We start from the raw sequence: 12,203 nt of genomic DNA, 5'->3' as shown, positions 1-12,203 counted from the left end.
CCATCTCCTATCATGAGATTTAAGCCCTGATTATCTCTCTGGGATGGTCTACACCACAGTACCTGGAGTTGACAAGACCTTCAAAGGTGACCCAAGGAGGGGACAGGAGCCATAATCCCCCTCTCTCCAGACTTCTAGGTCTGGATGGAAAAATCCCAGGGGTCTCATCAGAGAGTGACTTCCAGATTCCCCCAGTACCAGGGACATGACACCAAAAAGAGCCAGGACAACACAGCCCAACGGTGGGACTCCAGAGGGGACTGTCCAGGCGCCAAGGGAGCTGCAGGCATGGAGTTCCCATCCTGCATCCATGAGGAGGAGGCCCAAGCAGCAAGCGTCTCCTTGCTGTTCTGAGTTTGCAGGGCTGAGGCTGGCTGGGGAAAGCAGGAGCATGGGAGAGGGCACACCAGGCAGGGTACTCTGGACTCTCAAACACTCTTCTCTCCTTCGCTCTGTTCCTTGGTGGGAGGGGTCTTGTCTTGGCTGCCGTCCGGGGGTGCTGGCTTGGTGGCCGGGCTGGGGCTGCCGCTGGTAGATGGCAGGAGGTTGGCCGACTGGAGGACAGCTTCTGAGTGCTCCCGGGCCTTCATGCGCAGGGCTGCCACACTGGCTGTGCGGTTGCTCTGGCAGCCATAGGTGGGAAGGAAGGAGAGGCCCATGGGGTCTGGGACGCAGCAAGAGCACAGTGGGCCTCCTGGAGGAAGGAGGGAGAACAGATTTCATCATAGACCAAGCCTTGTCTCTTAAGGTTTGGTGAAAGCAAAGGACTGAGGCTCAAAGGAACAAGACTGATTCCATCTGGCTCCAGAGGCCAAAAGGAAAGTAGCCTGTGCTCAGGACCCCAGAACTGCACAATGCACACCATCCAGTTCATAGTTAAAAACATAACCAGAGCATTAGGGGGATGTGGTGATTGTGTGGCTCCACCATCCATCAGCCACATGGTCTTTGATCAAGAGCTTGGCTTCTCTGAGCTTTCGCTTCAATGTTTAAAATGAGAGCTGGGTGTTGGTGGATCATGCCTGTAATCATAGCTACTCAGGAGGCTGAAATCTGAGGATCACAGTTCAAGGTTAGCCTGGACAGAAAAGTCTGTAAGGTTCTGATCTCCAATTTTCCAGAAAAATAAAAAGTAGAGCTATGGCTCAAGTGGTAGAGTGGCAGCCTTGAGCAAAAAAGCACAAAGACAGTTCCCAGGCCCTGAGTGCCAGCCCAGGACTGGTACGAGAGAGACACAGAGAGAGAGAGAGAGAGAGACAGACCGACAGACAGAGAGACAGAGAGAGACAGAGATAAAGACAGATAGACAGGGGCTGGGAAGTTGGCTCAGTGGTAGAGCGCTTGCCTTGCATGCCTGAGGCCCTGGGTTCGATTCCTCAGCATCACATAAGCAAAAAGAAAAAAGCCGGAAGTGGCGCTGTGGCTCAAGTGGTAGAGCGCTAGCCTTGAGCTGAAGAGCTGAGGGACAGTGCTCAGGCCCAGAGTTCAGGCCCCACAACTGGACCTAAAAAAAAAAAAAAAAAAAAAAAAAGACAGAGAGACAGAGAGACAGAGACAGAGAGAGGCAGAGACAGAGAGAGACAGAGAAAGAGAGACAGAGAGAAACAGAGAGAGAAAGAGAGACAGAGAGAACACTGACATCATAAGATTACGATATGGACCCAATGAAGTAACTCCACATTACTTTATGCCGAGAGGACCTGCAAGAATTTACTGAGGAGCTCTGCAGGGATATTTTAAATGCCAGATGTCATGCAAGCTGCTTGCTCTGAGCTGCTCCTGACTTAAATGTGAGAGCATATTGTATTGCTTTGAAGGGTGTTGTATCTTTGTGAAGTGAAATTTTGCAAGTGTCCATGTGCAGTATAAAATAAGAAATCTGGTACCACTCTAGCATTAGAAATACAGAGTGTTCTAAGTGTGTCTCTGTGTGTCCACCAGATACACAACCCATTAAAAAGAAATGTTAAAAGCCAGGCACCAGTGGTCCAAACTTGTAATCCTAGCTATGCAGAAGGCTGAGATCTGAGGATCTTGGTTCAAAGCCAGCCTGGGCAGGAAAACCTGTAAGACTCTTATCTCCAGTTATCTACCAAAAATAAAGCTGGAAATGGAGGTGTGGCTTTAGTGGTAGAGCACCAGCCTTGTCTTAAGGAAAAAAAGCCAAAGGAAAGTATGAAGCCCTGAGTTCAAGCCTCAGTACCGGCACAGAAAATGAAAGGGGGGGGGGGGGGGAGGAGGGAGAGTAAAGGGGAAGCGAGAGAGAGGGAGAGGAAGAAGATACTGAGATGCTGAAGGTGGCAGATTGGGGCCAGTCAAGCAGAAAAGTCCTCAAGACTTAATAAATAGCAAAAAGGTGAGCTAGAAGTGTGAGGTGTGGCTTGAGTGGTAAGAGCATCAGCTGAGCAAGCAATCCAAGCAAAACTGAGGCCTCAAGTCCATACCCCATTTCCAGAAGAAAAAAAATGATTTTTAGATGGTAGCAAAGTTGTTGGGACATAGATTCTTACTGTCTAGTCTGGATCTAACCATTTCATGAACCGTCAGTTAGCTATTGCTTACAGCCGCAGGAGAAAGAGGGATTGAGAGTCTCTGAAGCGATTGTTAGGTAAGCACTTAGACCAAGTCCAATCCTAGGTATAGACTTCTTACACAATTATTACTTCTTCTGGAGATACTGGCAAGTAGACATGGTGAGCTGCACTGGAATAGCTAAAGGGAGTCATAATCTGGAGCTGAGGGGCTGTGTCAAAAATAGGACTCCAAACCAGGCACTGGTAGCTCATTCCTATAATCCTGGCTAGTCAGGAGGCTAAGATCTAAGGATAGCAGTTTGAAGCCAGAACAGGCAGGAAAGTCTGTAAGACCCTTATCTCCAGCTAGCTACCAAAAAGCCAGAAGAGGAGCTGTGGCTCAAGTGGTTGGGTGCTGGCTTTGAGCACAAAAGTTCAGGGACAGCACCTATGCCTTAAATTCAAGCCTCAGGAATTACACAACTACAAAATAAATAAGTAAATAAATGAGTAAGTAAGTAAAGTAAGTTAGTAAATGATAGCAAAATGAGAGACAGAAAGGGGAACTGTTAGGGATACAAAGTGGCAACATAACATGTAGCCAATAACATGTTCCATCAGAGCAGTTCTTGTTCCCATGATGCCTCATGTTCTACCTCAAATGTTTCTTTCTACTCAAATGCTTCTTCTTCCCATATTGCCCTGGGTTCCTGGCAACCAACGAAAAAAGCCAGGGCTGCACATGCACAGGCCATCAGACAAGCAGCACACAGCCAAGGGAGGAGATACGGGAGGAGCCCCATGCTATAATAATGGCCCTCCCAGAGGACACCATTGGACTCTGGGCCCCTCTCCAGATGGAGAGCTTCATTAGTTACTTTCACAGCTTTCTTTTCACTTTCAAATAAACTTACTCAGTTTACCTTAAACAGTTTTCTGCCTTTTAATTCTTTAATGGGAAGAGAAAATGAACCTTTGGAGAGCTAGTTCCCTGAGCCAATGTGGTTGGCTGGCTTCTAGCCTGGTGTGCACTAGGTCGGATCCCCAGTGGTAAATGTTCCATGGCTCCCAATGGCTTCATACTGACGTAGCCTCATACCAACAGCCTCATACCAACACACTTTGGGGAAGTGGAAAATTTTGCCAGAACTGGAGGTACAGCTGACAGACATTAGCCTTGAACAAAAAACCCTGAGGTCAAGCCCCAGTACCAACACACACAGAGGGAGAGAAAGAGAGAAAGAGAGAGAGGGAGGGGGGTTACAATGAATACAATAACTCAGAATCAAGTCTGTGGCAGGAAGGAGAATATGGTTCACAACTCACTCTCAATTCTAGTCAGATGGGAAACTGAAAAACAGAAGGACTCTAGAAAACACTGTAGTTAAGAATTGTGAGGGCCATGCACAGCAGGGAGCAACATTCCACTTTAAAAAGAAGGAATGCCATCCAAAGTGATAACACAAACCTCAAGGACATGCTAAATGAAATAGGCCCCAACATGACTCCACTCAGGAAGTATCTGGAATAGAGAAATTTACAGGGAGAAGTCAAATGGTGAACTCAGAGCTGGGGTGAATTGGGCCTAGGGAGCTGTTGGTTAACAAGTAGAGGATAGTAGGGGAAAAACAAAGGAGGGGGTAACAATGCTCAAAGTACTCATTACCTTATTCATGTAACTGTAACTCTCTGTACAGTATCTTTACAATAAAAAAATAAAAATTAAAAAACAAGTATAGTTTCAGTTTTACAAAACAAAAACAGCATTCTAGAGTGGTGTCACAGTGTGATTAAAGTTGTCCCTCAGTATCCACAGGAAACTGGCTGCTGGAAGTCCCTGTGAGTACCAGAATCCAAGGATGGTTAAATCACCTAGAGCATCATGGCAATACATATGCACAGAACCTGCAATATTCTCTCCTATACTCCAAATCATGCTAGATGACATGTAAATGCCTCAAATGACACAAACACTAAACAAACATTTCTTATACTATATAGTTTAGGGAATCATGACAAGAAAAGTGATCTGTACATTTTTGGCACAGATGTTTTTTTCTCCAATTATTTTCTATCAGTTAATTGAATCTGAGGATGTGGAATTTACCTATGTAGAGGGCTGGAAGTATACTTAAAGTTATTGAAATATACACTTAAAAGTGGTTAAGGTGAGGGGCTGGGAAGTTGGCTCAGTGGTAGAGCGCTTGCCTTGCATGCCTGAGGCCCTGGGTTTGATTCCTCAGCACCACATAAGCAAAAAGAAAAAAGCCGGAAGTGGCGCTGTGCCTCAAGTGGTAGAGCGCTAGCCTTGAGCTGAAGAGCTGAGGGACAGCGCCCAGGCCCAGAGTTCAGGCCCCACAACTGGACCCCCCCCCAAAAAAAAAAAAAAAAAAAAAAAAAAAAAAAAAGTGGTTAAGGTGGCCGGGTGCCAGTGGCTCACGCCTGTAATCCTAGCTACTCAGGAGGCTAAGAACTGAGGATTGCAGTTCAAAGCCAGCCCGGGCAGCAAAATTTTAACTGGAGAAAACCAGAAGTGGTGCTGTATCTTTTTTGTTGTTGTTGTTGTTTGTTTTGTTTTTGTTTTTTTTGGTCAGTCATGGGGCTTGAACTCTGGGCTTGGGCACTGTCCCTGCACTCTTCAGCTCAAGGCGAGCGCTCTACTGCTTGAGCCACAGCTCCACTTGGTGCTGTATCTTAAGTGGTAAAGTGCTCACCTTGAGCTGAAGAGCTTAGGGACAGTGCCCAGGCCCAGAGTTCAATCCCCATGAGCAACAACAACAACAACAACAAAAAGTGATTAAGGTGGTAAAGTGAGACTGTTGAATTCCTTGTGGAACTCTGAATATTAATTGAAAGAGATATGGAATTACTAAGTGATACTTTCTCACAGTGTTATAAAGTCCAAAACTAAGTGAAGCCACTCTAAATCTTTCTAAGCTTCCACATTCTCTACTTAATACACTTACCTTGGATGACATCTACAAAATATCCGATAGCAAATCTTACTTCCCTAATTCTATACAAACAAAAGGAGAGTTCAAGATCACATTTCACATCCTACTCCAGTGCCCACTGAGGAACCCAAGTTGTGCTGAGGGTACTGGAATCCCCCTGATACTAACTGAGAGCTGTATTTGCTCCTTGTCAAAGCCTTCCATCTGATCAGAAGGCAGAATACTTTGCCAAGAGAATTCTGAGGAGCAAGCCAAATACACACCCAAAACCTCAACTTTCAGTTGTTAGATTTCTAGACTTGGAACTCCAGAAGAAGAATAAATAGCAGGAGTGGGTGGTTTGTTGGTGATGATGGTGTTTGTTGTTCCTCTTTTTGTCTTCAGTCAACAGTGTATAATCATGGGCCAAAAATTAAATTAGCTACAAAGGAAGTTAACTTAATATGTCATATAGCAATGAAAAGCCTAACGATTCACAGTAACCCACTGTAAAGGCAGCCATCGAGAACATAACACAGCTATGACAAAATTGTACAGCTAACCCATCCTGATTATGCTTAGTTTCATAAAAAAAAAATATACACACTCCAAAAAATCAAATGGTGCTTTGCTAGCAAGATAAAAGTTAACACACTCTAATTTAAGTGATAAAGTGAAAATGTTAGATTTGTTGAAAGGCAGCCTTGTCTTTAGTGGAAGTTGGGGAGCATTGTGGGAAAATATGAGTCAGGCATCTGCAGTATAGTCCTGTGCATCCTGAGTATTTGTGCTTTTTCCCTCAATGATGATCTCCTTGGCAACATGCACCCACAGATACCAAGGGTTTATTTGATGCCATGAAAAGAAGACTAACAAAATATTCATTTCACATTTCCCACTTCCTTTATCACACATGTACATTGAGTGTTGTTGGTGTATTCAGCTTCAAAAGACAGGAGAAGGAACAGTAAGCCAGCACAGCCCCATGTTGGCAGATGTGCGAAGGTGTAAAATGAACATACTCAGGACTTAAGATTTCCATTTCCCCCCAAATTCTCCTATAGACAGTCTAACCCTAAGGCAATGGTAAATAGAGGCAGGGAATCAGGAAGGCAAATAGAACACGAAGGTAGAGGCCCTGCGGATTAATCCCCTTGTGAAAGAGACACCAGAGGGTTGTCTTGTCTCTTCCCCCATGCGGAAGCTCTCTACAAAACAAGAACTGAGCCCTCACCAGACACCAAATCTGCCATATACTGAAACACTGGATTTCAAGAACTGTGAGAAAAAGATGGCTTGCTTCAAGTGGAATATTTTGTTACAGCAGCCCAAACAGACTAAGAATACAGTTAACCACAGATAGAAGATAGATAGATAGATAGATAGATAGATAGATAGATAGATAGATAGATAGATAGATAGATAGATAGAATAGTATATCTTTATCACTTGAGATAGTCATTCCCCCAGGTCTATGATTTGGTTCCAGGACCAAATGCATGGATGTTCAATCTTGTTATATAAAATGATATCATATTTGAATTTAACCTACTTAATCCTCCCACATACCTTAGGTCATCTCTAGATTTTTTTCTAATACCTAATGCAATGTAAATAGCTTTTATGCTCTCATATCTAGGAACAGTACAGATGAAATAGTTTTCAAACACCTTTGATTTGTGTTTAGTTGAATCTATGGATTCAGAACCCCTGGTTGCGGGGGGAAGGGGATTTTATGCACATAATAGTATATGAGCATATGCAATCCATATGCCACATGATTTGTGGTGCATAGGCATATGTAAGCTTTTACACATATAGTTTTTGAAGAATATTTTTAAATTTCTCAAATTAGATCTTCTCATTTATAAACAAGTTCTGAAATAAATGTTCATTGGAGATACATATGTTTACAAATAGTCTGGTTAAAAACAAAGTAGTTACCAATACTGAAATACAGTGCTTGGTTGTAGGTGTTAATATTATGAAGGACTTCGTTTTTCTTGGCATTTCACAGTATTTTCTATGTTTTTCCTAAGCTTCCCAGTAGGAGTCTCATAAAAAGATGTCCTTCCTCTGGTCTGTGATTTCCTGTGTTCTGTGTGAGGGACTGGATGGGCATTCTTCCTTTGGACAAGAGATCCAACGATGCTGGTGAGGAATCACACCAGTGTCCAGAAGGGCAGATGCCTAGAGGCAGATGGCCTCAGCATTGACACAGATACAGAACTGAAGATGCACCATCGCATAACTCAGGAGCCCTCTGTCCACCTCCTGCTTTGTGGGAATCAACAGGAATGCATCCCTTCACCTGAGAGCCAGCTCAACCCTCAGCCTAAGACACTCCTAAAAAGCCATAACGACTCCATCCCTTTGACCTAGCCAGCTCCTGCCATCACCAAAGACTATGCAAGAGCCATCTGGCCCTGAAATGTGGCCTGAGAATTGTTTTGTTTGGAAAACATACTACCTCCTGGACGCTAAATTAAAACACACAATTAGATTTCCATTAAGTTACAGCAAATTCTGCTGAATTGATCTAATCGGCCTCCATCCCTATATGACATCATGCTTTAAAGGCTTAGCTTGAACATAAATACTTAATGTAATAAATACAGTCTGAAATATTTGATCTCCTTGGCAGTTTAATTGATCTACTGCAGAGACTGACAGGAAAAATTAAGTTAGCTCTGTCTCGTCTCTGCCAATAGCACATTTTCATCATAAAGATCCGTGAGAGCTGAGGTGGGAGGCAGGCAGAGCCTTGGCACTGTTTTCTTGTTGACCATCCAGACTCAATGTAAGAGGCGAACAAGAAAATGAATGCATGGATTCGTGAGACATTTCACAATAAAAACTGTAGCTCTTTTTCTTTCATAATCAAATACATAAATCTGCATGTTGAGATGTGAGGATCACGGTTCAAAGCCAGATGGGGCAAGAAAATCCATGTGACTCTTATCTCCAATTAACTACCAAAAAAAAAAAAGTGGAGCTGTGGATCAAAGTGGTAGAGCACTAGCCTTAAGCAAAAAAGCTCAAGGACAGTGCCCAGCCCAGAGTTCAAGCCCCAAAACCAACAGAAAAGAAGGAAAGAGAGAAGGAAGGAAGGAAGGAAGGAAGGAAGGAAGGAAGGAAGGAAGGAAGGAAGGAAGGAAGGAAGGAAGGAAGGAAGGAAGGAAGGAAGGAAGGAAGGAAGGAAGGAAAGAAGGAAGGAAGGAAGGGAGGAAGGGAGGAAGGGAGGGAGGGAGGGGGGAGGGAGGGAGGGAGGGAGGAGACTGAGTTTATGAGTTTATGAGGACAGTTTAAGTGGGACTGTTAGGAGATGCCCACAATATTCAAGTTTGTTGTTGTTGTTGTTGTTAAGTGACTATGTTCATGATAACCAAATGTGCTGCAAGCGCAAATTCAAACCTGAACACATTGTGTTTTACCATGGGCCCCTTTGAAGTGCTTGGCTCAGATCCTGATAGACTGCTGTTTTGCTTTTCTAACCATGAGTTATGATTAATTCCCTAGTCCCACTCTCACATCCCTGATCCCATAACTAAAGTGCTCCATTTTGGTCCAAAGTAAACATTTAGTGCATATTTGAGGGGGACAGAAATCTGTCCTTTCAAACTAAATTGGCATATATTTTAGTATCTCAATTTGCCATGAATAGAGAAACTGTAAAGTTATCTAAATAAAGTTACCCAAACTGATTAATGCCAAAATCAGCAGCTTATTATATTTTACAGATTCTTTTGGTGAAAACTCTAAAGTTCACCCCTTGCCTTAATTCCAACTCAACTACCGCATGTAAGTTCCCTATCTCCTCTGCAAACTCTCACCAACCACTCAGACCAGAGCTGTGGGCTGTGACAAAGTCCCAGGGTCACTTCAACTGCTCCATTTCACCTTGAATGTCTCTGCAAGGTCAAGCAGATCCCATGGGCACTAGCATAGGCTGTTTTTTCCCCTGCCTCCCGCTGCCTCTGGCACTGGCTCAAAGCCTTCTGCTCATCTCCTTGCACTCTGGGGTCCCATTGATCAACAGGAAGTGCAGGTCCGTCAGCACCCAAAGGAAATGACTTCAGGAAAATTAGCTGCAGGGTTCTGTTTTAAGCCAGAGGATGACAGCGGGTGCCTTTCCAAGGACTGGAATCAATACAGGGAGCTGAGAGGTACATACCTGGGCCCTCAGCTGTCCTGCCTCTGCCAGACATGCTCCATGACCTTGGAAAGCCCCATCTCTCCAGTAGGTCTCAGTTTCCCCCACTGTAGCCTAGAGAGATGTTTTTCCAAGGTGTAAGACAGGACCATGTCTTGTCCCCTGGAGTCCTTGCTCCACACATACCTTGTGCAAGTCTGTCTTTCCTTCCTCGAGCACCATGTCACAAATCCACCAAAACACCAGGGGTCTTAGTCACTACAACCTGGTGGCTGGGAGCCCTCATCCCTTGGCAAGAAAATGCATGTAGGATGCAGTCCTCAGTCACAGACATCCAAGCCCAAACCCTAAACATCCTCTCAGCCTTACTCCCTTGACACTAGCAACAACCACAGCACACGTACACAGAACCATCGCTCAACAAGAGGATGAACCATGACAGTCTTACGCCTTGCATGTGCTTTCTGAGTATGGGGTCCATACTCACTGGCATTCCCTGAGCTTCCTTCAAGACCTCCTCATCCCATGCAGAGGGACTTCCTCCCTCTGCGTGCCTCACGTGGGCATGCTCTTCTTTGTCTCTGTGGGAGCCCATGACTTTTCTCTCCCAGAATTCCCAGTTGCCCTGCCTGCCTCTCTCCCAAGCCACAGACCTCCTTCCTTCCTTCCTTCCTTCCTTCCTTCCTTCCTTCCTTCCTTCCTTCCTTCCTTCCTTCCTTCCTTCTTTCCTTCCTTCCTTCCTTCTTTCCTTCCTTCCTTCCCTCCCTTCCTCTCTCCTCCCTTCCTCCCTCCCTCCTTTCCTTCCTCTCTCCCCCCTCTCTTTTTTTTGTTGTGGCTCTGAACCATGATCCTCAGATCTCCATCTCCTGAGTAGCTAGGTGCAGGTATGAGCCACCATTGCCCAACTATGGCATTCACCTTAATCACTACAACTCATCAGAGATGACAGTCTGCCTATTCTAGGTGTGACTGCACAGTTTGAGAACCTCAGCTTTTTGACACATGGAACCCAACTGCCACCCAATCCTACCCCAAATTGGCTGTGGTAAAATCGCTATGGAGAAAGAGAAAGAGGAGTTTCAGACTTAGCTCCCAGCTGGCTGCAACCCTCTGGGAGACCCCAAGCGAAATCAGCAGAAGAGCTGTCTAGCAGAGCCCAGCTAGTCCTTAGAACCAGGAGAAAATAAGAGTTGATGTTTTATTGCACAATCAGCCTCCTGTATGCATAGGTTCCCATTTGTGGATTTAACCAGCCAGAGAAGGAATATATATGAGAAAAACTACTTCTGTGCAAAACATGCACAGGCTTTTTAAAAAAATCCTAAACAACAAGTATAATAATTGCTTATCTAGCATTTATATTGTTATCAGTTATATTGTATATTGGACAGGGTGTAAAGGAGAAGGTGTGTATGTTCCATGCAAATATTATGCAAATTTATTATAAAGATTTGAGCACCTACAAACTTCGGTATCTGTGGAAGCTACTGCAATCCCCTGGATCCCAAAGGACAACTGATATTTATGGCAATCACAGTTCAATAAAATGTAGTCTGGAGATGATAAGAAAAGAAAAATCACTGACCAATTTCACAATCATAAATGCCAAAACCTTAAAGAAAATATTAGCAAACCAAATCCAGCCATCTATTAAAAAGATAACATGTCACTTTTAATTTGGGCTTATTTCAGGAATGTGCAGTTGGTTTAACATTGAGGAAATCAATCAAAATAATTCATCATCTTAATATATTGAGGAAGAAATATCATGCAATCATCTCCATAGTGGCAGGAAACGTACTTGGTGAAATTCAACATGCATTCGTCTTTATGACTTTTTAAAATAATAAAACTAGGACAAGAAGAAAGTCTGCCTGTTTGATGAAGTAAAGACTCTGTGCAACCATGAGACTTTGAAAGCATCTCCAGGGGATCAAGAATAAAGCAAGGACAGGTGGCGTCGGTGGCGTGCACTGAAGATAGTGCATTCTGCGAAATGCCCATGACAGCAATGACAAAATGGCCATCAACTAGAGAGACAGAGAATAGATTTGTGGTTTCTTAGGGCCGGGAAGCTTGAGGGAAATGGCTGTCCACCCATGGGTAGCAGACAATGAAAATGCTCTAAAATGATGCAATGATTACTGTACAACTCATCAAACCAGCTAAAAATCACTGACTTGAAGCTGGGCACCAGGGCTCACTCCTGTGATCCTAACTGCTCAGGAGACTAGATGTGAGGATTGTAATTCAAAAGCCAGCCTGGGCAGAAAAGCCCATGAGATTCTTATCTCCAATTAACCACCAAAAATGCAGACATGGAGGTGTGACTAAAGAAAGTGGTAGAGCTCAGTCTTGAGTAGAAAAACCTAAGGAACAGTGCTCAGACCCTGAGTTGAAACCCAGTATTGGCACCCATAAAATAATCATTAAATTCTGTACCTTAGTGGACAAATTGAGCAGTTAAGCATATCTTAATAAAACATTTTTTAAATTAAAATAAAACGAGGATATCTATTTTTGTCACACCTAAGATTACTTGGGAAACAGAAAGAGGAAGATGCCCTGAGCTCAGGAATTGAAGGGCAGTTTGGGCAACCATAG

At 44.0% G+C, this 12,203-nt stretch overlaps 1 protein-coding gene across 1 annotated transcript in view; it reads right to left on the bottom strand.

Annotated features, from left to right (window-relative positions):
* Positions 1–428: 428 nt before the first annotated feature.
* Positions 429–12,203, bottom strand: part of Drgx (dorsal root ganglia homeobox) — a 32,760-nt gene continuing 20,985 nt past the window's right edge. Inside the window, exon 6 of the mRNA XM_042696535.1 lies at positions 429–694. Coding sequence (XP_042552469.1) covers positions 429–694 — 266 coding nt within the window. The remainder of the gene's footprint in view (positions 695–12,203) is intronic.

This window comes from Dipodomys spectabilis, unplaced genomic scaffold, assembly GCF_019054845.1.
Source record: "Dipodomys spectabilis isolate Male_0828 unplaced genomic scaffold, ASM1905484v1 ptg000207l, whole genome shotgun sequence".
In the NCBI taxonomy this organism is placed as follows: Eukaryota; Metazoa; Chordata; class Mammalia; order Rodentia; family Heteromyidae; genus Dipodomys; species Dipodomys spectabilis.
Note: the sequence above shows the minus strand (reverse complement) of the source record. Positions and strands in the feature narration are given on the sequence as shown.